The 26,678-nt window shown below is 40.8% G+C and overlaps 1 protein-coding gene and 1 non-coding gene across 13 annotated transcripts in view; one reads left to right on the forward strand and one right to left on the reverse strand.

Annotated features, from left to right (window-relative positions):
* The window catches only part of MCF2L2 (MCF.2 cell line derived transforming sequence-like 2), a 210,608-nt gene extending 187,530 nt beyond the window's left edge, over window positions 1-23,078 (reverse strand). For 5 of the 12 annotated variants that reach the window (XM_031452036.2, XM_031452021.2, XM_031451998.2 and 2 more), the window contains exon 1: window positions 22,491-23,076. In XM_031452036.2, coding sequence (XP_031307896.1) covers window positions 22,491-22,542 — 52 coding nt within the window. In that variant the 5' untranslated portion in view covers window positions 22,543-23,076. Of the gene's footprint in view, window positions 1-13,231; window positions 13,824-22,490 lie in introns of those variants that run through there. The other 7 variants (XM_031452028.2, XM_031451983.2, XM_031452010.2 and 4 more) reach the window with 5 other exon arrangements.
* Window positions 3,052-3,123, forward strand: TRNAT-GGU (transfer RNA threonine (anticodon GGU)). The gene has a single exon. It is a non-coding gene; the product is annotated as a tRNA-Thr (tRNA).
* Window positions 23,079-26,678: the final 3,600 nt, after the last annotated feature.

Below are 26,678 nucleotides of genomic sequence, written 5' to 3' on the forward strand. Positions count from 1 at the left end.
TCTGTAATCAGCTCATGTGTCTAACATGAAGTCTTAGCATTTCAGATTTAACACTTTTCTTTAGGAACATGAATCTCATAATCTTGTCATTTTCATTTTACAAAAGCAATGTACATTGGTTGTCTTTTTTAAAATAAAAAATACAATAACAATACAAAAAGTAAAACTCCTCACCATTCCTTCACCCCAAATTAAACAGTTATCTTATTGGTGTATGGTAGTCAGTACATACATATGTATGTATAGACATATATGCTTTTAAAATGGGTTCATACTTACATAATTCATCTTACAGACTGATTTTTTCATAATATTTGGTCATCTCTTTAATATGAATTTTTCAATAAATCACCTACAATATTGTTAATACCTAATTAATGCTTTAAATTTAAAAAGCCCTTTTTAAACTCCTTAGCAAACTTTAGACAGTATTGTAAAGTAACTTTTTAAATGTGGGAAAAATTGGTTAGTTAAACTATTATTCTGCTGAGAATGAATAACAAAACATACATAAGGGAAACGCATCATTGCTCTCACAGTACCTTTTTCTGCCATATATTCTAGCCTGATGCAACTTCCTAGGAAACGGTGGTAAGCCCTCATCTCTGCCTCTGTGATCCGCACGGAGGTGTAAGGTAAGTATCTAGGGTCTTGCTGCCCACACCTTGTACACCAGGAGGCCATTGGATTCCAGGAACGGTACCCCTTTGCTCTCTCCCCCTTCCTCTTTCAGCACTGCACTTACATAAATGTGTTTAATCCTTTCTCCTGGCTTATCTCTCTGAAGTTCACTCAAGGACATGTTATTGCTGAGAGTTTATCCTTTGGATTGGCTAGTGTTCACAGGATTACATGCCCAACAGATTATGAGATCTCCTTCTTGGGAAACTGGGGGATGAGGATGTCAGGTAGAGGGGAAAATCCTAAAGTTGATGAGAATCAGAATGCTTTTTCTTTTTTAGAGAAATTACATCATGAGACATACATCAGGCCACTAGATATTTAAAATAAAATAATAGACAGGGATATATTTTTTAAAGGAGGCTCTTAAGAACATTCAATCCAGGTCACAGTTCTCATTCCAGGGGACTTCTCACCTCTCTCTCTTTTCCAATCTCTCCAGGCTGCCAAGAATAAAATCTACACTGCCACAACTAGAAGTCACTACCTAGGCAGGCAACATACGTTGGCAGAGCAAATGGTAAGGTTACAGACCTTGAAATATTTATTGATTGATTGAACCCAGAACCTCATGCATGCTAAGCATGCACACTACTACTGAGCTATACCCACCCCACACACCCATATCTCATGAACTTCCAAAGATCAGGTGCAAGTACAATATTGTGATTCTAAATAGGGAAAAGTGTGTTCAATACAAGAAGAGGATATCACACTCATTAACATATATGTACCTAATATAGGAGCACCTAAATATATAAAGTACCAACAGACATAAAGGGAGAAATTAACAATAATACAATAATAGTAGACAGCTTTAATACTCCACTCACATCAGTGGACAGATCATCCAGACAGTAAATCAATAAGGAAACAGTACTCTTAAATAGCACATTACAGCAGTTGGACTTAATAGGTATCTACAGAATATTTCACCCAAAACAGTAGAATACACATTCTTTTCAAGTGCACATGGAACATTTTTTCAGCATAGATCACATACTAGGCTACAAAACAGGATAGGTCTCAACAAATTTAAGAGAATAGAAATTATATCAAGCATTTTTTCCAGCCACAATAGTATGAAACTAGAAATAAATTACAGGAAGAAAAATGGGAAAAACACAAACACATGGAGACTAAAAAATGTGCTACTAGAAAACCAATGAGTCAGTGAAGAAATCAAAGAGGAAATCAGAAAATATCTTGAGACAAGTGAAAATAAAAACATAACTTTCCAAAATCTATGGGACACAGCAAAAGCAGTTCTATGAGGGAAGTTTACAGCAGACAGGTCTACCTCAAAAAGGAATTCGAAAAAGAAGAATAAAGCGCTAAATCAGCAGAAGGAAGGAAATAAAAAGATCAGAGAGAAAACAGAGATGAAGAAGAAGGAGGAGAAGGAAAAGGAGAAGGAAAAGAAGGAGAAAAAGATCAATGAGACCAAGAGCTGGGTTTTTGAAAAGATAAACGAAATTGATTAACTTTTAGCCGGGCACACGAAGAAGACAAGACAGAGGACCCAAGTAAACAAAATAAGAAATGCAAGAGGAGAAATAATAATTGATATCACAGATCAAAAAATAAGGTAATACTATAAACAAGTATATGCCAACAAACTGGACAACACAACTTAAAAGAAATAGACAAATTTATAGAAAAATACAACCTTCCAATACTGAATCAGGAAGAAACATAATCTGAGCAGACCAATCACTAGTAGTGAAACTGAATTAGTAATCAAAAAAGCTCTCATCAAACAAAAGCCCAGGACTGGACAGCTTCACAGGGGAATTCTACCAAGCATATAAAGAAGAGCTAACACCTATCCTTCTTGATCTATTCCAAAAAATTGAAGAGGAAGGAACACTTCCATATTCATTCTACAAGGCCATAATCACCCTGCAGAATGAACTGAAGCCATCCACCTGTCCCTACCTATCAGGGCAAAATGAGAGAGAATCTACAAGCTCAAGAAGGATTTGCATTATCCATAGCAGAAGATCACCAGGATTATTATTTTACCAGAAGTAACATCAAAGTCATATTAAAGGAAGAGATATTTTTTCCTTGTATACACTAGACTTTGTTTTCTTTTGAAAAAAAAGTCAACACTCAAATGGCCAGGTGTATTTACTGAGAACACTAAACTGATTTTCCCCCAGAGTTGGCCTGGGGGTAAAGGGAGTAACAGGACTTTGTGGTGTTGCCACTACACTCCTAGCAGTTATCCACGGGGCCACAATGTCTACAGACCCACTCATCTCCCTGAGCTTCCCCTCTCACAGGGGAGCAGTGACACCTCATTCCCCATAGGTCAAGGAGGAGGGGCTTGCCACCTCTAATTACATACATGTGGAGGCAGGGGTGGGGGGTATAGCTCAGTGGTAGAGCATGTGGTTGGTGTGCATGAGGTCCTGGGTTCAATCCCCAGTGCCTCCATTAAGGAAAACATAAAAATAAAACACAAACACACACACACACACACACACACACACACACACACACACACACACACACACACACACACACACACACACACGTGGAGGGACCTCTACAGGTAGTGTGTTAAATGGATATGTGGTTCCCATTGGAGAGTGGGACTGGAGTCAATGAGGGACAGAGAGACTTTAACTTTTAACTTCACATCCTTCTATACTATTTGTAATTTACACAAACATTATGGGTTATTTTCATTGGTAAAATAAAGATGTATTCATAAATATTTTTTAAATTATTTTATCTTTGTTACTCACTCCATATACATAGGTTTCAAAGGTTTCCAACTTGCTCCTCAATAATATTTTTAGAATACTACCTGACATTTATAAACATAATTGACCACTACGGCAAAATGCTGATGGTTGTTGAAGCTAGGTGATGAGTAAGGTCTGTAAGACTACCCTATTTTCGTGATTTCTTAAAATTTTCACAATTAAAAGCTATCCCCAACGGTTAGTGTAAAATGACTAAGTTACAAAATGAGATAAGACAGTCTTCTTATTGCCTTCAGTGCACATAAGATGCATGTGTGGGGTGGAACCCCTAAACAGTGCAAAATAACTTGGACATAATGATTGGGTATTTTTAATTATTTATGTTAAGCTAATATCAAAAATTACATAAAAATGTGGCTTTTAAAATAGAGGCCTTGAGCAGAAACAAGTATAAAACCCTACATGTACTATGAACCCAAAGCTAAACACATAATTCTTTTTAATAATACTTTTGAAATATTTAGCATCGTTTTGGATGCTCTGACTACACAAAAACATGAAATGGAAATAAAAGGTAAAACTACCACAAACAAATGGCCAGAAGGAGTTATCACTATTCAGCTTTGGCATGACCGTCAGTCATTATTTAGCAAATATTTACTGGGCATCTATGTGTTAAACACACACACACACACACACACACACACACACATAAACACACAAGAGAACTGTAAAAGTATCAGATTTCATGGTTTTATAAAATAGCAGATTACAACGTAAATATCCCCAATCAGTATTTTATACTCCAGCAATAACTGGTGAAAAGATAAGAAAAAAAGATTACATTTACAATAGCAACAACAATAAAAAAAAAAAAAAACACAAAGTGCTAAGGAATAACCTTAAAAAGGACTGTGTTAGATCTATGTGAAAAGAACAAAAAACCTCAAATATAAAATATTTGAATGAGACATATTTCTAGAAGGAAAAAAATTTCAAATCTTAAAATGTTAATTCTTACCAAATTAAGTTATAGTCCTATAGAATTCTATTCAAAATTAAAGGAAACTTGTGGTGATGGAGGTGATTAACAGGATAATTATATAGTTTATTTGAAAGAATTAAAAAGGCTAAAGGGTTCTTACAGCACAGGGAAATATATTCAATATTTTGTAGTAGCTTACAGTGAAAAAGAATATGAAAACAAATATATGTATATGCATGTATGACTGAAGTGCTGTACACCAGAAATTGACACAATATTGTAAACTGACTATACCTCAATTTTAAAGAAAGGCTAAAGGGTTAAGAAAATGTTTTTAAACAAAATGATTGATGGAAAAAGGAGTATCTCCTAGAAGATATTTAAAGATATTAGGTAGCAATAATGATCCAAACTATGTGGAACTGTTATAAAAATAAACAGAAGAGTAAACAGAAAGACCCAGAAACAGACTATAAATCCTAAACTTAATATGTGAAGAAGGAGGCATCACCAATTAACAAAGGAATATTCAATAAAATGCTCCTGTGAAAATTTAGTCTCTTATCACAGACAAAAACATATAGAGATTTAAAATCAAATGTAAAAAAAATAAATAAATAAAACCATTAAAACACTAGAATAAAATTGATGATTATCTATTTGTTCTTTATTAAAGGGTATAAAAGCAATAGAAATCACAAAATAATAGATTTATAGATTTGTCTACCCAAAATCTTAAAACCTTTATATGTTAAGTCACCAAAAGTAAAATTATAAAATGAATAGCAAACTGAAAAAATTTTTTAAATCTGCTATAAAATTTACAAAGACTTAATATATTTGACATAGAAAAAAACCTACACAAAAATGTCTTGGTCCCAAAGAACACATGAACAAGTCATAGGGCAAAAGTTCAAACAGCAAATAAAGTTTTTAAAAATCATTCTAGTTCACTAGTAATTTTTAAAATTCAGTTAAAATGAATATTATGCCATTTTTATCAAACAAACAAAAATTCAAATAATGTTACCAAAGAGGGCTAACAACACTGCAGGTATTGTGCGATGCACTTAACATGCATTACTGCAAAACCCTGTCATTTCCCCCATTTGACATACGAGGAAACAGATGATCACAATGCTGATAAAGAGATCTGGTGAAATCAAGAAACCCCACACACAAACATAATCTGTTGACAGGCCACTAAAATGGTGTAAGTTTTCTGGAAGGCAATATGACCAATGTATTTTAAAACTTAGTACTCATACTCTTTGAGCTAATGATAACATTTTCTAGAACTCTATCCTTAATGAAACAGTTTGAAGTGTATGAAATGTATGCAAAGATTTCTGAACAAAGATGGTCCTTGCATTAAAAAAAAATGACATTGAAAAACTGGAAACAACCTATACACCCAACATTAGGGGAATATTTAAATAAATTACAGTACATCTATGTAGTAAAAAATTATAAATCCATTAAATTATTGTTTATAAAAATGTTTTACAATATATGATATTACAATTTAATTTATAATATAGTTTTAAAAACCATAATTATATATGTAATATGTATGCTGTATATAAAGGGAGATAGATCATATCATTTTTTGATATGATTTTACTATGTAAAAATGCCAAAGAAAAGAAAACTAGGACATATGCTCAAAGGATAACTGATCTTGGCCAGGAGATGAAATTGCAGACTTTCTCTGTTGTACTTTTCTGTTTTTTCCAAATATTAGACAATGAGCATATATTTTTTTCTGTAGTTTTTGTTTTTTAAGATTTTTTTAAACAGATATACAGTATAATTCTCTTTTTGGTGTATAGTTGCCTGAGTTTTGATAAATGCACAGAGTTCTTTAACCATCCTCACAATCAGGACATGGAATAGTCCCATATACCTTTATAGTCAAACCACCTCCTCCCCAAACTTAACCCATGACAACCACTCCATCCCTATAGTTTAACCCTTTCCCTATGTCATATAAATGGAATCATTTAATATGTGCCTTTTGAGCCTTTCGTCTTAAGCTTAGCATATGCATTTCAGATTTATTCATGTTGCTGTATCTATCAATAATTCACTTCTTTTTATTGTTGAATATTCCATCGTACAAATGTGCCACAAGTTGTTTATCCATTCCCCAGGTGAGGGACATTTGGGTTGTTTCCAGTTTTTAGTGATTAAGAATAAAGCTGCTGTTAACGTTAACTACTTATTTTTGTGTGACCATATGTTTTCATTTCTCTTGGGGTAGGACTGCTGGGTTGCATAAGTGAATGTTTAACTTTATAAGAAACTGCCAACCATTTATTTATTTATTACTGCCAAAGTGGCTGTACCATTTTACACTCCCACCAACACTGTTTGAGATCCAGACCCTTCTCATTCTATGACTTGCTATTGTCATTTGTTTCATTTTGTTTTTTATTGAAGTATAGCCGTTTACAATGTTGTGTCAATTTCTGGTGTACAGCATAATGTTTCAGTCATACATACACATATATATTCCTTTTCATATTCTTTTTCATTATAGGTTACTACAAGATATTGAATATAGTTCCCTGTGCTTCACAGTAGAAACCTGTTGTTTATCTATTTTATATACAGTAGTTAGTCTCTGCAAATCTCAAACTCCCAACTTATCCTTTCCCACCCCCTTTATTCTCATTTTTTAACCACCCTAGTAAGTGAGCAATTTCCCCAATGATTACTGATGTTGACCATATTTTCCTGTGCTTATTTTCCATCTGTATATCTTCTTTGATAAAGTATCCATTCAATTTTTTTTGCCTATCTGTAAATTGGGTTGTTTGTTTTTTATTTATCATTGAGTTTGAGAGTTCTTTATGTATTCTGGATAAAAGTCTTTTGTCAGATATGTGACTCGTAATTTTTTCCCCCAGTTAGTTGTCTTTTCATTCTCTCACGGTATTTTTTGCAGAGAAAACATCTTTAATTTTAATGAAATCCAATTTATCAAATTTTTCCTCCATGAATCCTGCTTTTGGTGTCAACCTCAGGTCACAAAGATTTCCTCCTATGGTTTCTAACAGATTTCTAATAGGTTTCCATTTAGGTCCATGATCCACTTTGAGTTAATTTTTGTATAAGGGGTGAGGTATAGGTGAAGGTTTATTTTTTGAATATAGAGGCTCAATTGTCCCAGCAACTTTGCTGGAAATTGCCTTTACACTTTTCTCTACTGAATTGCCTATACACCTTTGTCAAAAATCAATTGGCCATATTTGTGTGGGACTATGTCTGGATTCTCTATTCTGGTCCACAGATATATGTATCTGTCCTTTTGCTAATACCACACTGCCTTGATTACTTTGCTTTGTAGAAATTCTTTTTGCCTATTATAGTACCTTTTAACTGAATATAAATTTTAAAATCAGCTGGTTGATTTCTACAAAAAAAAAAACAAAAAAAACCTTGACAGACTTATGACTAGAGTTGTGTTTAATTATAGATCAATTTGGGGAGAACTGATATGATTGACTCTTTTAATCTTAAATACAAGCCACATATTACTTTTATAAACAGAGTTTTTAACGCCCTTATGAAATACCATGTAATTTCTTCTGCTTCTTTTTTAGATTATACCACAAAGCCATAGAAAATGATGAACATGATCTTTCTTTTTAAAATCTGGCTTGGTCTTCCTAAGGAGCTGAAGGAGAAAATGCTCTCGCCACACCTGAAGGGCAAACCAGGTTTGAGGAGTGGAATTTTCCTTCTCATTTCTGCACCATATGTCAAGGTCTAAATCCCATTTCACAGCCTGAGGGATTTTTTTCCTCCTTTGTCAGCAAAGCTTCTTTTGGTTGCTGGAGGGATAAATAATGCAACAGAAACAAAATGGAATGCAAAGTAGAGGGATGGGGGTGAGGGAGTTCATGACACTCATCTTTCTAGTCTAGGTCCTGCACCAGACCTTTCTGACCAGCGGGGGGAGAAAAAGAGGGGAAAGAATAACTTTAAGTGGAGTATAATCTGTAAAGCTTTGAATTACTATGTTAGACATCTGAAACTAATATAGTATTGTAAATCAACTACATCTCAATACAAATTTTTTATAAAAAAATGAACAAACAAAAAAGTAACTATGGGAGGTGATGGATATGTTGTTAGATTGCTGTAATCATTTCACAGTGTATACATATATCACATTGTACACTTTAAATATATACAATTTTATTTGTCAAAAATAAATAAATACAATTTTTAATGAAAAAACAAAAGAGAGAGAAAAAAGAGAAGGGAGCCATAGGGGAGGGAAGGAGCCAGTGACATGGAGAAGGGAGAACCTGTGAAGCCCCCAGGTGCTGGGAATGGCCACAGGACATTTTAAACACAGTGATGCCTCCAGCTCCATTTCAAAGTGTCTGTATTTCTAGACTACAAACACCTCCTTTCTCATCTTCAGAAAATTCTCCTGAACCCTCTAACCTTTTATGTGCATAAGTTTTGAGATAGTGAGGAAAAGAGTTGAGCTTCACAACTGAATCACCAAGTGTACAGCGAAGCAGCACACGTGGAGGACAGAGAAGCAGTGAGGCCGGGAGACCACAAGGAGAGAAGCCCGTGAGATGAGGGAGGAACGGGGGAGTGATGGCTGACTGGCTAAAATTTTTCCTTCTATAGCTTACGGCTTAACATCTGCCTCCCTGTCAGACTGTAAACTCCAGGAGAACCTCGCATTCCCCTAATCCCCCAGTATACCTGAGGAGCAGTGCAGGACGCTGGGGCTGCAGCAGGGGAGGTGGCCAGGTATTGGCTTTCACAGAGCCTATGGCCTCCCGCAGGGGTCACGGCTGCTCCTTCACACCCCGATCCTAGCCCCTGGCCTGGTGCCAGGGTCTCAGTAAATGTGGTTAGTCTTAAATCAGAGGTTAAATACTGAGAACAGGCAGACAGACCTCTTTCCCCTCGGTGATTGAATTAATTCTAGCTTCCCTGGGTATAGAAAAAGAATAGGGCTAAAATGAATTTAAACTGATCTGATAACAGGTTTAAAAGAACAGACATACAAACTGAAACCTGGTTGGACAGGATCTGGGATCAGATAAGGGAAGACCAGTGTGCTCAAACATTTGGGGCACCTGTAGTTTGTCCACCTGTATGTTTTGAATCTCCCTCATAGTAAAGTCCTCTAAATATAGGGACTGTTCCATAATAAGTAAGAGAGTACGCTGATGCTGTTACCTCACTGTTATATTATAATCGGGGCTATAATTTTATTAGCTTTTTTCCATAAGACTCTGGTGCTTAGCACAGGAAGTGTCAAGAAGGCAGCACTCCCCAAAATTTCTTCCTTGACAAAGGCTTATTCTTGTCTAAGTGTCACATGTTTATCACCTTTGGATGTTTAAGGACTATAAAGTAAATCTTCAGATTTTAAATGACAGTTTTCCTTTGGAAGACAGTGATTATTAATAAATGAGTATTTCAAGTGGCTGGTAAAATACTTATACTCAGGAAACATGATTTTAGCTTCCACTGGATTTTTCGAAAGATTTTTAAAACCACTAATAACATGTCTATCATTTACTGGTTTATATTCCATTCAATAATTGAATTGTGTGTCAACCCATAGGCCTTGAAGCTAGCCAATCCTGACTTCTAATTCTGACCTTTCCACTCAGTATGACCTTAGGCAAGCTTCTTAATCTATTCAAACCTCAAATTTCTACTCCATAAAAATGGACTGTACTTCTAATTAAATTTAATTAAATCAACAGTATATATAAAGCACAATATGTGACACTAAACAGACAGAAAATAAATGGTAGCTATGTAATATCATTTTAAATATTATTTCCATGTCCCCTAGCCTCTCCAGACTCTTTCCCCCAGAAAAGGATCTATGTATATGAAGAAGGATAAAAAGTGAGACCACAGATCTGCCTTCTAGCTTGAGGTCATTCCTTCTTTCAAGGCAAAGCTTCTCTGTTGTCCAGGGGATGTTCAGTGACCAGGGACTGAGCAAAGAGTGGAATAAACGGGACAACCAGTACATGAAGACCAACGCAGTTACCAAAAGCGGCCATTCCCCTTACCCCACCCCAGTTGAAAAGCTTTCCCCTCTCCACCTACCTAAATCCTCTCCTTCCGTTAGGATCCAGCTCAAGTCATACATCTAGTATGAAGCTTTCTTGAATCACTGAAGCTCACAATAACTTCAGCCTCCAAACTTACAGCACTATCTGGACTGACAACCAGTCAGGGACCAACATGTGACTATTTGCACTGTCTCTTGCTATGACTATCAGATTGGGCCTCGGACTCTCCTCCAGGCCAGTGGTTCACAGGCCTCCTCCCCAAGCTCCTTGGATCCTCTGTCAGCTGGGTGCTGAGGGGCTGGCGGGTTGCTCGGCAGTCCACAGGTTCCACATCTAATGCTCTCCCCACAACAGCTTGTGGGCTATAGGCCTGGCACAGTGCCTTGCTCCTTGGGGGCACTTCCTAAAAATCTGTTCACTGCCAGTTGGTATCCTGAGTAGTTGTGGTGCCTAAGCACCAAGGTGGCCACATAAGGGCAGTGGGCCTTGGAATATGCGCCAAAGAAAGAAGCAGCACACCGAACACAGCGCTGCCCAAGTATTTAACACCCCTACTAATTCTAAAGGTTGGAAACATAAGGCCAGTGCCTTCTAAGTTACTACATTTGTTTTGAGGTATCTCCACAGTCTAAAGCCCTCTTCTCTGAGGATTTCCTCCCCCATTCCAAGACCAAGTCAATTTCTGAACTCTCAGCTGATATGATCAGAAATGTCGAAGTTTCCTGTGAGCCAGGCCAATCAGATTCTCCAGAGAAAGAAGTTGTACAGACAGATTCAGAGACTGAGAGTCAGTAGCGACTGTCTCTGGATGTGGAAAGAAACAATGGCTGGGGATGGCCCTCTGAGTTCATACCCATTGATAAATGAATAGAGTTAATCTGCAGAGATGAGCAGAATGGCACAGACACGAGAGGGAAGCAGAGACCAGAGACCAGGTGACAGACAGCAAGGAGAGAACAGCGGCCTCAGTTCCTGACGACACCTTTGCTGATGACCCCCTGGAGCTTCCTGCTCTGAGGTTCTGCGACATCACCCCAGCCTGGAGGGTACGAAGCCCTGAATCCACAGTGCTCCACAGCAGTAGAGATCAGGAATGCAGACTCTGGGGCCAAACCTCACTGGGCTCAAATCCTGGCCACGCCACTACTAGCAGGGTGCTACAGAATAAACTATTTTGTCCTTTGCTAATTTGAATTAAATACACATGTCTTTAACAACATCAATGTGTTAAACTCCAGAATCTAAGTTTATTATACTCATTAGTGCCCACTAATAAGAAATAAGTGCTTGAATTCTGACGAGATAGTCTTCCTTTCCAGACTCATTAAAATCAACCAGTTCCCATCTCTCACAATGAGCAGAAAAAGAATTTAAACCTATTTGGGGAGAGCTACTTCAGCTGCGAGACTAGGCTCAGAGGCTCTGTGGCTGGGCCAGGCTCACTCACACCTAACAGGAAGCAGATGTGACAACAGCCTTACCCTTCAGGAAAAATTCCAAGATGCGCAGGACCATTTCCATTTTGATCCTCAATGATCTTATGTTAAAATTAGATATTTTAAGTATAATTCAGCAGAAATTTCAGGCTACTTGAAGCATTTTTTAAAAAAAACAGGGAATGCAGATGAGCCTCTGTAGCACAAATATAAGCCCCTCGCCACAGAGGGCCAAGGGAGGCCCTGTTAGGGAGCCAGGCATCCAATGACTGCCCAACACCTCCGGCTCCCCGACATGAGAGATCCCTGCACGTAGTTAGTTGCTGGATAACAGGTGGAAGGATGCATTTCCATCTAGCTTAGCTCTCTTAAAAATGATCTACAGTTATTTAACATTCAAGGCACCCAACACTGGCAAAACACAGAGAAAACATTTGAGGCCAGTTTACTAGAAGTTTGCAAAAATGCCAGTATGGCAAACACAGTAGCTTGCCTGAAACAACACAGATGAAGGAAGGCTGTGTGGATGAAGCACATTTTCTCCATGAATATACACAAGGTAAAAAGCCAAGGAGATGTTCTGCTTTACCCTGGAACTCAGAATGCTGGAAAGAGGCTCACTCTCACCGTGAAAAGAAAAGCCAGATAAACTACAAAAGTATAACCTGTCTTGAACCCATCAAGCAGATAAGAAGAATTCGCCTAAAAGTTTTAAACAAATTGTGAAAGGCTGAGTGAGCCAGGATGTGAGGGGTGTTGACAGCCACCCGCAACTCTTTTTCCTGGATTGGGGACTGAGTGGGAGACTGGAGGGCAGACCTGGAGGAGGGGAGGTGCCCAGGAAAACACTTTTCTCCCTACAGATGGACAGACAAAAGCCTTCAGCTCCTGAGGGGAGAGCAGCCAACCCTCTAACTGGACTCCGGGGCCCAGGTGAAGACCCACTGCAGTGGAGAAGAGTAAAACAAAAAAACAACCGCTCATCCTGGGGGAAGCATAGAAGACTCTCAAAGAAGAGCTACCACAGAGTCTGATTCAAATTACTTGATTCACATTATCTTAAAGCACTTGCAAAAACAGCCCAGATCCAGTGCTTTGTGTGAATTTTTGCCCACACAGGGGTGATAAAATGTGGAACAGCAGCCCCTCTGCCCCACAATGGCCTCACCATCTCCAAAGTGCACTGTGTGAGAGGCATGTTCTTAGGGCGCCTTGAACTACTCTCTTTCTCCGCTACCCGGAACAGCCCAGGCTAGCTGCAAAGAGAGAAGCAAGGAGAGCAGCTGACCCTCAGCAGGAGGACAGATTATTGCACACTCCCTCAAGGCAACCACTCACAGTCTCCGCTGCTGCCAGAGTTAAGGTGTAGGGTCCAGTGGCCTTCTCATATCCTCCGCCACCCTTGCCTCACTTCCTCTGCCCATGTCGGCCCCACTGCTTCCTCCTGCAGGCATTGAAGGCGTTTGTTTTCAACCTGTGTCTCACAAGCTCACACTGTTCAAGCTGCAGTTTCTGGTAAGTACTAGCCGAATGCTGGTAGTGTTCCTCTTAACTGGATTGGAGGGACAACAAAACAATCCCTTTGTGCTTCTCCTGCTAGTCCATAAAGCAAACAATTGAGGTCATTTTATATTCACAGGGTCCCTTTTGCTGTAGTCCTGAAATGATTTCTTTTTAACAACCACATTTGTTATAAAAATATATGACATATAAAATGTGTATAAAATATAAAACAAATATATAAATCAACTATATTATTATTTTTAAAAACTGTGTTTTTCAAATGTATAGTATAGAGCTCTTCTGGGAAAATAAGCAGAGAGACCAGCATAATTATCACCCTACTTTAGAGATGAGGAAATTTAGGGAATAAAGAAATTATATTCAATTAAACATGTGATTCTTGATCTCCTACTAACTACATGGCTAATTCAGCCTACAAAGCCACAAAGCAGTGTTAGTTGGGATTTCCACCCTGAAGTAAGACACAGTCACTAGAAAAGACTTTATAGTACATGTTCAACCAGCAACCAAAACAAGTACCAATACTTGGATACGAGAGAAAATCCAGACTGCAACTAAATGCTGGAAAACACATATGAGATGTGACACTGACTATTACAGGTGCTCAGAAAAGGGAGGGAGGCTGGGCCTGGCATGGCCCATTCTGCTCAGGGCTTAGGGGGAGGGAAGGTGTGAGACAAACCCTGGAAGGTTTAGACAGGCAGGCAGCACACTGTTAGTGAGAAGAACCACAAATGCGACTTAGAAGAAAGTGAGACCCAGGAAGGCTAGAAGGCCAGGACCAGGGCCTTTTCCAATCCATTCAAACAGAACAAATAGGAAAAGAGCTTCTTCATGAATAATGCCAGGTACCAGCTAAACCTAAGGACAGGAAGATGAATCAGACAACATCCCTGCCCTCAGGGAGCATACAGGGAGAGGGGTAAGGCAGAAATCTTTGCCCAGGACTCAGTTAACATAAATATCCACCAAAAATTTATTTACAAGTAGCAGCAAGAATTTCTGCCTTGCTGTAACAGAAAGAACATAGGCTTTGAAATTAGACCTCAGTTCAAATTCTGTCTCTATCTCCTAGTAGCACAAAGGCTTTGAGAAATTTTCTTAACTTGTTTCTCTTTTTCTTTCTAATTTTGCCATCTACCAAAATGAGAGTAATAATACCTACTTTTCTGAGTTTTAAAGATACAAAAGCACATGGTCAAGGGCCTCACACTCAATAAATGTGAGCTTTCTTTTTTTTTTTTTTAATGGATGTTCATCTTACCAAAAACCTTTCAATAGAAAACCAAAACAGAACAGAGAAGTTGCTCTCATTACATCTTCCTCCACCCTCTTCTTCCCACCTTCAGTCTAAGGTCTAATTTTATGCTACTTTTAAGCATTTACCAGTATATTAGTTCATATGTGTAACTGTCATCTGAGAAAAGATCTATTCTAGAACCAAAGGAGAGAATGAGAATGATCTGGGATCCTTTCCCCACCAATATTTACTTTGAAGGATTTAAGAGATGTTTTATTGACTATGTAATTTGAATCTTCTTACAATGAAAAGAGAAATGTCTAATATGTAAAGTAATGAATGAAAAAAAAAGTTTATCCTAAATCATCACTGAGTACAAAATCCACAGCTTAACAATGTGATTTAGAGAGAAAGCAGGAGAGCATGCAACTGCTCTAACACATAGGATTAGAAATAAAAGATAAACGTACATTTGTTCTGGTAATCCTAAATATACAAATATAACATTTACCAGATCTACCCTGTAGTGTAGCATTGTTTAAGTTCGAAATATATAGTCATTCAAAAACCTTAAGGAAACATTAAAAATGTTCCAGGCTATTCCACTGAACATTAATGAAAACTGTGTTCTTGAGATATTAGAGCTAAAAATACTATTGTTTTTAAAGTTAAATGGCTAAGAGAATAATAAAGTATCATTATTTTACACTCTTTTTAATCCCACAGATGGCTGTATAGTAAAGGGATCAATTATGTTAAAAAGAGCCTGATCTAACAAAGAGACATCAGCTCCAGAATAAGTTGTTGTCTTGGAAGAATGTCAAAATTTATAACACTTCCGAAGCATTTTCATATTAATCTACTATGAAATTCTAGATAGTTTAATCAAGGGGGGTTCCCTATTTAACACTCCTTTTATTCTACACTGTGGTAGTGGAATGGAACCCCTATAGTGCTACTGTGGATAAGTTCTCTAGGTTCTGATCTGACTCTCAAAATGACATCCACGTTTAGTGTTAAATTACTGACCTCTAGGAAATAAGGAATCAAAACCATTGAGAAGCACAGAACTGATATTTTGGTTGGGGAGAAGGGTAAAGATTGAATTGGAACATTTAGTTACTTCTACAATCAAGTCCTAACTATAATAAAGTCTCAACCAACTCCTGATTAGTTATGCTTTAGGAATTACATACTATACAGTGATTAGATACTGAAGAAAATAAAGAAGAATATTTGAAAATACATCAAGAAATAGAAACATGGAATTTCTCACAAGGTCCTGGATCAAAAAAATTTACAAAAAGATCTTTTGAAAATAATCACTATTTGTGAGCTTATTAACACACGGAGACCATCACTTTGTTTAAACTAAGTCATGTTAACTTACCAATAAAACAGTAAACAAACCAACATTTTAAACAACTTTATAAATTATTTGTCCTTTCTTTTGTTAACAAACTTCACTCTCTCCACAATATACAAAGATAATGCAACAAGACTATCCACCAAACCTATCTCCATCTTTTGCAAAGTCCTGGGCCCTGGAAAGAGAATGGTCATCAATCTTCACTGTAGATGTCCCCAGCAAAGGGCAGATGCATGTGGCTGTCGGTGACATTGGGCAATCGAGATAAGTCTGGCAGGCTCTGGATCTGGGACCTGAGTTCTTTGCACACCAGGGAAACTCTGGATGACTTGCACTTGTATTCTTCCAATTTGTGCTCTTTCTCTGCGAGGGCTTCCTTTTGACAACCAAGAAAATCTGCTCACTTTCAAGTAAGTTGCTTCCAATCATCTATTTCAGCCACCAATCTGCCATTGTAATCTGCCAGCAACACACAAGCATCCTCTACCATTTTAGAAAGCCTTTCTCTAGATTCTTTATCTGTTATTTTATCTAATAGGGATACTTGAACTTCAACAGGCAAAGAAGCTATCCTTTGATGAAATGCTGCACACCTGAAGCTGCATTTTCTAGATCTTGTAATTTAACATTTAAGCTTTTTCTTGGAGGCCTGGTTTATTGTTTGAAATCTGGAAACTTAGACAGGTTGTTAATCCTACAGGTTTTTCCAAGGGCAGGCAATGTAGGACCCTGGCCTGGAGGCCAGCACAGTGAACTGGAGGGCTAAAGCTTTAGTACTGCATTCATTGAAAGCAAACCAAACCCCTGGGCTAACAGGCTCAGTCACAACCTGCAGACACACTGGAAACAGGAAACCTTGAATCCTTCAGTGGGAGATCCTCTCTGAGACCAGAAGGATAACACTTGTTGGAGGCAATACTCCCCTCTCGTGTGCTTTTCTATCCTGTGCCCACCAGTGGGAAAGTCTGAAGAGAGTCCACAGTGCTGAGAGTCAGCAACACTCAGGCAGCTGGGTTCTACTCCTGAGTTTTCATTTGGAGCACCAAAAAGGTGAAAGCAGAGGGGTGGCCCCAGGAACAAGAACGCACACTCTTACCCAAGGCGGCAAACTCACATCAGGATCAGCCTACAACCCTTCCAGAACAGACCCCCACAGGCAGAAGCTGGGAAGGAGCAAGAAGAAGAGAAGCAGCACTGATAGTGCCTATGATGGAGCAGGGCAAGTGGGGAGAGGATGCTGCCCCTGCATCTAAAGCTATTCTCACTATCCCTGCTTCTCAAGTTTCTCCCCTCCAAAAGATTCTAAGCACTCATAAGGCACTACTTAGACATTCATCTTCTACTGGTCCTGTGGAGTAAGTATTATTATCTTCATTTTACATATGAGGGAACCGAGACTCAGAGGCAAAGTGATGTGCTAAAAGCTACACAGCTGTTTGCTGGCAAAGCCTGAATGCAGCCTAACTTCACATCTGGAACGGCAGGAATTGCCATTGATGTTTTCCACATTAGAGAGATGGTCACCTCTAAATCAATATTATTTAGACACTAATTCTAAGGAATCTTGATATCATAAATGATCACTCTACAACATGGATAGTCATTATCACCATGAAAACACTTTGGTTAATATTTGCCTGTCACCCTTCACCAAAGCTGGCATTTCACATCATAAATACAGCAACATCCATTCAGTCTTTAGAGCACCACATTATCCCTGAATAATGCTGTCATTTCTAATTACATAATTACCTTTACTGCTGCACTAGGCACAGTGTCTAGAGAGCCTAACAGAAAAATGGCTCAGACCCAGTTAATTCACTTTTAGGGTAGATGAAGTCACTACTCCAGCAAGTCTAGTTGCCCCTGAGGGGCGTACTTCCATCTGAGCAGCAGACACTCTACTCTTGTTAAACTCTCCCTTCAGCACCAATAGCTGAAACATAATCCAAGGCATTTCAGCCACTATTTCATTGTAGAATAATAGTTGTGGGCTGAAGTTTAGTATTCTTCTGGTTGCCTATTACTAATGCCAGGAGTGTCCTAAAAGTAGTGACCTGGGTTATAAATCAAAATCCTACAGCTTTATCACCAAAACAACCACCAATCCAATCTCCAGTTATATAAGGACATCTCAAAAGATATTCCCTTCTGCTCCACCAGTTAATTGGGACTGGTCAAACATGAAACTGTTTTAGAACAATGATAAAGTAAGGTCAAAATAATTACTTCTCATATGAGCTGACAGGGTGGCAAGTGACCTGGACTGGAAATGTGACACCAGCATGGAGGATTACTGACACTGACCAGCTGGATGACTAAGGGCTTCCACTGAACGGAAGCCCATGTGAGCCACATGTGCCCTGTCTATCAGAATCCTAGAGCAATCTGAGATGCATTAATAGAAAGTCCATGATTGCTTAGGCAGCATCTCTGCATATAAACAGCAGTATAGCGAAAGTTAAAGAGAGGATTCAAGAATTGAAAGGGATGGGGTGGGGGAAATTATACAACCCTTTTTCTGATTCAGAAATTCTGTAATTGAACCAATGTGACTCTATAGGCCAGAGTAAAGGGGAGAGGATGGTCCTACTTGTGTCCTGCCTGGGTAAAACACATCTGGACACTGTTCACATATGTGAACTGCGTATTTTATGAGGGTCCCTGACAAACTAACAAAATCCAAAGAGGAGTCCCCCACAGAGAACCGCATCATGAAGAACACTTAAAGGTCTTAATGTTTACCTGAAAAATGGGGTTTAGGAGGCAAAAGAGTTAACCACAAATACTTCAAAGCTACTCTTAAAAGTGTAAAAATTGTCTGGCATTACTGAATACTCAAGGCCCAGCCCAAGGCACAAGAAATCACTCACCTATTCAGCAAACATTTATTCCTCACCTCTTTAGAGGGAGGCCCTGTGTTACATAACTGTCTAGGCCACATGGCTAATATGAAAAGTCCAGGAGCAGAGACAAGACAAGCACATGAATAACCAACTAACCATAATACAAGGGGGAATAAGAGAGGCATCATGTGAATAGAACAAAACCTACTTTGGAATTCAGAAGCAGGAGTCTTTATGTCCCACTGGCAGGATCAGAGAAGATACCTAGAGAAGGAGGCACTGAATCGGGCTTGAAAGGTGTGTACTATTTTTGTGAGGAGAAATACATTAAGGGGTCATTCCAGGTGCAGGGAAAGCAGAAGCAAAGTTTAGAAGTGAGAACAGAGTAGGAAAATATAGTGGAACAAAGCTGAAGAACTGAATAGCCCAAGCTGACCAACCGTAGGTGTAGAAATATCAAGTACTAGGGGATGAGAGTGGAAGGGTGCCAAACAGTAAAGAGTTCATACTCCAGGCTACAGACAATGACTGTGTAAGGATATCATCAAAAGTTCTGAAACACACAAGTGCTGTGTGAGTGGCTTTGTTTTTTTAATTCATGGTATAGGTTAGAGGCTGACACAGGAGAGACAGTAAGCTTGCACAATGGTTAGTCAGGAAAAAATGACATTCTGAAGCAGGTCACAGGCAGGAAGCAATGGGAAAGAGGAGAGGTAGCAGAGAAGAGAGACCCATGAGATATTTTAGAAACTGAACCACCAGGCTCCAGACCTCAATTGTCAAATCTAAGGGACTGTGGAAAGAGCAGAAACCCTGGCTGGAGGAGGAACCAGCTGAGAGACACAGGTAGCACAGTGAATATGGAAGCATGGTGTTGTTGCCCAGATGAGTGGCTAGGACAGGACCAGGAGGATGTTCTAACCCACATCTTGCTCTAAGCACTTCTCAACCCTTCCCCAACACATGATCACACTTCTCAGAGGCTGTTCACCAAGGAAATGCCTGAAAAGAACAGTCAAATGCAGAATCAATCCTGTACGTCAAAAAACAAACAAACTCGTAGAAAAAGAGATCAGATTTGTGGTTACCAGAGAAAGAGGCTTGGGGAAATGGGGAGCTGAATGAAGGCAGTCAAAAGGTAGAAACTTCCAGTTATAAGGTAAATAAGTACTAGGGATATAATGTACAACATGATAAATATAATCAATACTGCTGTACCTTATATATGAGAGCTGTTGAGAGTAAATTCTAAGAGTTCTCATCACAAGTAAAAAATTTTTTTTCTTTCTTCAATGTATCTATATGAGATGATGGGTGTTCACTACACTTATTGTGGTAATCATTTCATGATGTATGTAAGTCAAATCATTATGCTGTACACCTAAACTTATACAGTAGTTGATGTACATCAATTACATCTCATTAAAACTCAAGAAAAAGAAAAAAACGCAAAGCCAATCCACTCTAGCAGAAGCTCCATTAGCTACTCAGTGCAACTCTTCAGGAAGGCAGGGGCTGCTGCAGGGTTAGAACCCCCTTCAATGACATCCCCAAACGGAGCATCTGAAGGGCTGCCTGCCAGTCCTGAGCCTGCCTCTCACTACTTCTTGAAAGCTTAAGAGATCAAACTGCTAAGTCTCAGCTCCTTCATTGTAAGATGGGGGTGATAATGTTTACCCCACCTATGTCACAGGTTTGTGAGATTACACAGGAGGAGACAGATTGCTGCAAAGCACACCAATGCCAGGGTTCATTAGAAGTTCTTTGACAGCAGAAACTACAACAAATTCATTTTTGTATCCTGCATGGAGCTGATTATGGAACGAAGGAGGGAACAAGGTAGACAAGAAAACACCATAGCCTGGGCCCCATGGGCAGCCTGGTGTCAGCCAAGAAATATTGCATACCAGATCTTCGAGAAGGTCCTACATCCAGAAGATAGGAGAGAACTTAATAATCATCCAGATACCCTTCTTCGTTTTACAGATGGGAAGCATCGCCCTAAGAGAGGACCAGTGATCTGCCCAAGATCCTTAGTGGCAGAGGGCCCAAGGGTAAGACTAATAACACACTCACAGGTTAGATGGTATTTTTATCCACATAATCTTACAAGCAGCATTTGAGCTGGGTGGGGGAGGATTATTAAAATTCCCATTTTACATTGTAATTGACTGTACTTCAATTTAAAGAGAAAATCCCCATTTTTCAGCCTGAGGTTGAATGACTTGCCCAGGGCAGAATCAAATCTAGACGGTCACATGTCCCAGTCTACTGCTCTTTCCCTGTACTACAATTTCATGCACATGCTGGTATTTAGCACAATCATCTTAGCATTCAATATATTTCAAACTTCAATTCTGTTTTATTTTATCCTGCCTGGTATTTCACATTCAGCCTTCCCTGGTAGGATTCTACTGACCTTTTGTCTTTAAGAAAAACCAGTTCAGTGGCCACATTTGGTACCAGAAACATGTTTTAAAACTGAATCATCAAAACTGAGACTCTCCATATAAATTATCACAAAGTATATCCCCACACGTGTATCAGTCAAGATGTATATCATTATTGCACTAAACACACTGAACCAGGGTACTCAAAAAGCAATAATGGCTCACTAACTGAAGCAGTATTTAAGGTATAAATACCAAGAAGGCAGTTTTAACAAACGAGTGGAACACAGATAAAAACTTTCTGACTTTATCGATGAAAACCAATTCGCATTCACAGAAGGGTCTCAAACTGCAGCGGGCAACAGAGAAAATTATCCAGATAATTCTAGTCATCTACCTCCAAAGGATCTGAACCTGAAATGTGTTTTTGTTTTTGTTTTTGTTTGGGGGGCGGGGGGCAGTTCTAGGGAAAGGCTTGGAGAAGCAAATATTAAAGAATTACCTTGTCACTGTCTCAAAGTCCTTTACTATATAGGGTCTGTCCACCACGACGACCCTTATTTCAGGAGCAAGGCATGCATGTTTTGCTCCCCTTTTTAAATTATTGTAAAAGAACTAAAATTGTTCAGTCTCCTGGGGCTTGCAGAGGTTTCTCATTGCGGTTCACCAGGGGTGTGGCGACACCCCCAGGCCATATACTTCTACACCACAGGCGAGGGAGCCGGACTGCGCAGCGGTTCTCCAACGTGACCTGCACTTCAGCATGCTACCTCGTGAACGAGCCTGGGGTCGCTCGGCGGCAGTTTCTGCTGGAAAGTCCCCGCATTCGTTCCTCCTGTTCCCTCTCCTTTCTCATCTTCGCGTCACCCACGACACAACCCCCCACCCCCGCCCTCAGTGAGCAAGGGTAACAGATCCTAACAGCCCCCAAAGCCCTCGGTTTAGGACTCAACGGACGTGGCAATTGCCTGGTGAAGGCACCAGCCCCATGGGGGACCCCAGGACCACGAGCCCGGCGCCCCAGGGACGGGGGTTACCGACCGCCCCAAGCAGCACCTGAGGCAGCGAGACCGAGACGCTGGGAAGGCGCCCCACTGCCTTTCCAGGGCTCTGAGGGGTGACGCGGACTGGGGGGAGACTACGCCTCCACCCTCCATTAATAAAACGCAGGATTTAAAACAAATTAAAAAATAATTTTAAGAATTTTGAAAGGAAAAGCTTCATTTACCGACATAAGTGATCACTGTGGCCAGGCGCCGGGTGAACTCCTGAGGGGCCATTTCTTCTTTTAATCAAAATAGCATTTCACCGAAAAACCACTCAATATAAGCAAAACATAGCAACACAGAGCTGTTTCTTCTGCTGCTGTGAATGATTTTTTAAAGGCATCTCCTCCCGAGGATGCTCGGCCCTCACACTCTTCCTCGCTCTCTCGCTCTCTCGGTCTCCTCAGGCTCAGAACGAGAGTCACTCCCAGCCAAGTCAAGCTCTCCAGGGCCGCGCGGCTAGAGGACGCCAGCCACGCCCCGCAGGGGATTCTTGTAAAGATTAAGTCCAGCAGCTTTCTCAACGTAACGTCTGGCGCTGAGAGGGAAGTGGCGGTTCTGGAGGTGAGAAGAGCAAGTCGTCCCAATCTCGTCAAAGCTGCGCATCTGGCTTCCCGGCCAGGGAAGGGTTTCTGGATTTCTGGTCAGGTCTCCGGCGCCGACTCCCTGGAGGGTCGGGGTGAAGGATGCTCGGTCAGCGCGCAGGGGGCGCACGGAACCTGCGGGTGCTGAGGACCGAGCCTGCAGGTGGCTGGCGGCGCTCTGCGCCGCCCACCGCCTCCCCGCGGCGCGCCCCACGCTTCCCGCCCAGACGCTCACCTTTCCTCGCCCGAGGGCGGTGCCCGAGGCTCCAGAAGAGGCGCGCATGCGCGCGAGCGCCGCCAGTTTTCGGGTGGTGAAGCCTACGCTCAGCCCCGAGAAGTGGGGGCGATTCAAGATCTGCCGTCCAACTATGTGGGAGGACACAGCGACTTCGGCGCTCCGGCTAGCACCGGGATTCTGAACTCCAGACGCTCGCCTTCCTGGCTCGCCCCTCCTTCTTCCCTCGTTATCTGCGGAGAAGCCGAGGCGAGACGAGGGCTGGCAGGGAGTGCAGCGGCGGTCCGCCGGGGCTCGGGAATGAGGGCTGGCTGAGGCCTGCTATCTCCTGACTCTGGGCTGGGGGGCTTTTGTGGAGTGAGAGCGGCGGCGTTGTTTCCCCTTGTTACGGGTTATCTCACGCAGTTATCAGCGTCTACTGAACATACTCGCACTTGAAGCCTGGAGCGCCGGCTGTGCACGGGCCCGGCTGGGGACGCAACTGCGTACGTGTGCCTCCACCGTGTGGGCCTTTGCTTTTGTTCAGCTCCTCTCTTGCGCCACCGCTCCGTCGGCCAACTGTCAGGCACGCCAGTGCTCCCTCCTGGAAAAGCCCAGGCACAGCACCTTTGCCGGCCCTCTTCCCCATCAGCCCCAGGAGCATCTGTCTGGCAGTAGACGCTGTCCCGCGGCTTCTTCGGGTGCCTCCAGATACTACAGGACAGGCAGGCTAACGGCATCAGCACAGCTCCACGGGAAAAGCCTGAACAAACGCGAATCTGGTCAGGTTGTTCCTCAACCCAGTCTACAACGGGGAATCCAGTCGTGAGAGTGCCATGACCAACCACATGTTCTGAGCCAATTCAAGGAAGCTCAGCTTTCCTCTTTGGCATGTAAAAAGCCAAACCCCAAACACCCTGGATTCAATTTCTAGTAATAGCCGCTCATCCCAGGGGGTTGGCAATGTTTTTAAATGCTTTCTGTTAACAATTGTGGGCTCTGGTTAAGAGATGGTGTTTACCCACCTGCGGTGTGAGATTTGTACAGTGGTTCCTCCTTCCTGTGATGTTCGGGCCCTTTGCACTCTGCCTGCACAAGCAGAACAGCTGTTTTCATTGCAACCTCTTGCAGGAAATTCAAAAAGGGGGAAAGACCCAGAAGAATAAGACAACTTTGGGTTGTGTTTCCATGGCAGCTTCTGGCTATTCAAGGGTCACAAGTATTTTTGAGGAACCAAAGGAGGTATTTTCTATTGGTAGTAGTCAGTACCCTGGTGCCCAGTCAGAGCCAATTGTGAATTGGTCACTAGAAACCAGCATATTGCTAAGAAAACTGGTAATGTAAGACGTTCTGGACTTTGCAGTGACCTCAGCTTCTTGGATTAGGCCAGGTCCTTATGGGTGAGAATCATGGGTGGAAAGGAGGGAGATAGGGAGAGGAAGGAGAGGTAGGAGAAGCTTATGAATAGGAATGAGAGAGAAAAGAAATAGAAAGCAAACAAATCACACTCAGAGTGCTGCTTTCCTTTCCCACATCTGTACCTTTCACAATCTTCAGCGGTTTCCATGGAGATGAATTGGCTGACTTTATGGCAAGATGTAGCAGGCAGTGCCTATCCTCAGAAACCAATTCAGTACCCCCATCTCTAACACATGCTCTCCTGGGGCCTCAACTGCTTTACCTGGGCCATGTTCCATTTTCCTGCTCTAAAATCCTGTAACTAAAAAGAAATGAGCATAGTTTTCAATAGCCCATATCTCCTTGTTCCTCCAAGAAAACAGTTATTGCTTCCATTGCTCTTATAAATATGGACATGCTTCCTGTCTTCTCTCCTTCTCTGCCCTCCTCCCTTCGAAGTGCCTCCTTTTATCCTTCCTAATTATGATTTATTTCCTGTCTCTGACAAAGCACATTGCTCTAATGTATGGCAAAATTAAGGAACAAACCAGAATAGCCTGCCTTCCTCTCTAATGAATGAATAATCATTCATTGAACATCAATTATATGCCCAGGGTGGTGATAGGCAGTGTCAAATACAGCAGCTACCACCATCATATAATAAGCGACTGCCCTATGCCATCTGGGATGATGGTAGGCATTTCACAAACTTCATTTAAGTCCCACAATAACCCTTTAAGGGCTTTAGTCTCATTTTACAGAAGCTGCTGGTATAAGACCCAAACTGTGTTTTACTTATCTTATGAATCTAGACCATCCTCTGCCTTCAGGTAAGAATCTGCCTGAGCCTGGAAAGAGAAACCATCCTCCAAGCACCACAAAGGTTGATTTCACCTCCCTGTTGGTGAACTATCAGCAATGCCTCTGACAGTGAAGAGAAAGACAAAGAACCCACATTGGGTGCCACAGGTGAGTGTGAGGCACCACTAGCACCACCCAGTTTAGTCTAGATCAGTGGTTCTCAAACTAGCATTATCATCTGGAAATATAGGTGATTTTCTTTTAGTACAAATTCCTGTTGCCCACCTCCAGAGATTCTGATTCAGCAGTGTGGAATGAGACCTGAGAACTTACATTTCTAACAAATCCCCAGGATTACTGATGCTGCAGGTCCTGGGATCACACTGTGAGCACCACTGGCCTAGAGCAAGGCTCTTCAAACTTCTTGGACTACAAACCAGAAGATGATATACATTTTACATCAGGATGCAGTAAACATGCATAAACATAATTGAAACAAAAGTTGTATGGAACAGTTTTTTCCTTTACTACATATGAAGCCCTGAAATACTTTCTATTCCATTTCATTTTTTTTAATAGTCCAAATTGGGGAAAATGGCATTTGGAAAGTATGGTATTGTAGTTATGTAAGAAAATGTCCTTATTTTCTTAGACATGTATGTGGAAGTTTTTAGGGATGAAACATCAATGTCTGTAATTTAAGCTACCTTAGCAAAGAGAATAAATGTAGTCAATCCTGAGAAATATTAATAATTGTTGTGTTGAGGTGTTATATGGGTTATTTTACAATATCATCTACTTTTGTACATGTTTAATTTTTTTTCATAATAAAAAGTGCTTTGGAATGATTGGACCCACTGAATAGATTTTATGACCCAATACGTGGTTGCTGCCAGCAGTCTGAAAAACACTGTACTAAAGCAGAACAGAGGAAAAGAGAAAGAGAAGAGGAAGAGAGTGGGGAAAAGGAGGGGCAGTGCAGAGAAGGTGACAGGAGATAGAGGATAAAGTAGGTAGAGGTGCTCAGTGGGAGGTGGCAGGGGTCACCACAAATGCCTCAAGATAAAGCCCCTCCACAGGGCCTCCTCCTACCTGCCCCACTCTGCCTTCACTGTATCTTCCCCACCAGACTTGGATTCCCTGGCAGGAGAAATACCTTACACACCTCTGTAAACTGTACAGCTCCCCAACAAAGCCCAGAATAAGAGAACATCCTTTAGTCAAAGCCTCTCCTTTCACAAAGGTCTTGGACATTCCTCCACCCTGTGATGATGCCCCTTTCCCCCAGTGCTGCCTATAGGATAACGCTCTGTAAGTTGGGAGCCTAGCCTGTGTTCTAAAATGCAAAACCAGACTGGGATCCTTGTCTAAGG

The sequence above is a fragment of the Camelus dromedarius genome, chromosome 2 (genome assembly GCF_036321535.1).
Source record: "Camelus dromedarius isolate mCamDro1 chromosome 2, mCamDro1.pat, whole genome shotgun sequence".
Taxonomy (NCBI): Eukaryota; Metazoa; Chordata; class Mammalia; order Artiodactyla; family Camelidae; genus Camelus; species Camelus dromedarius.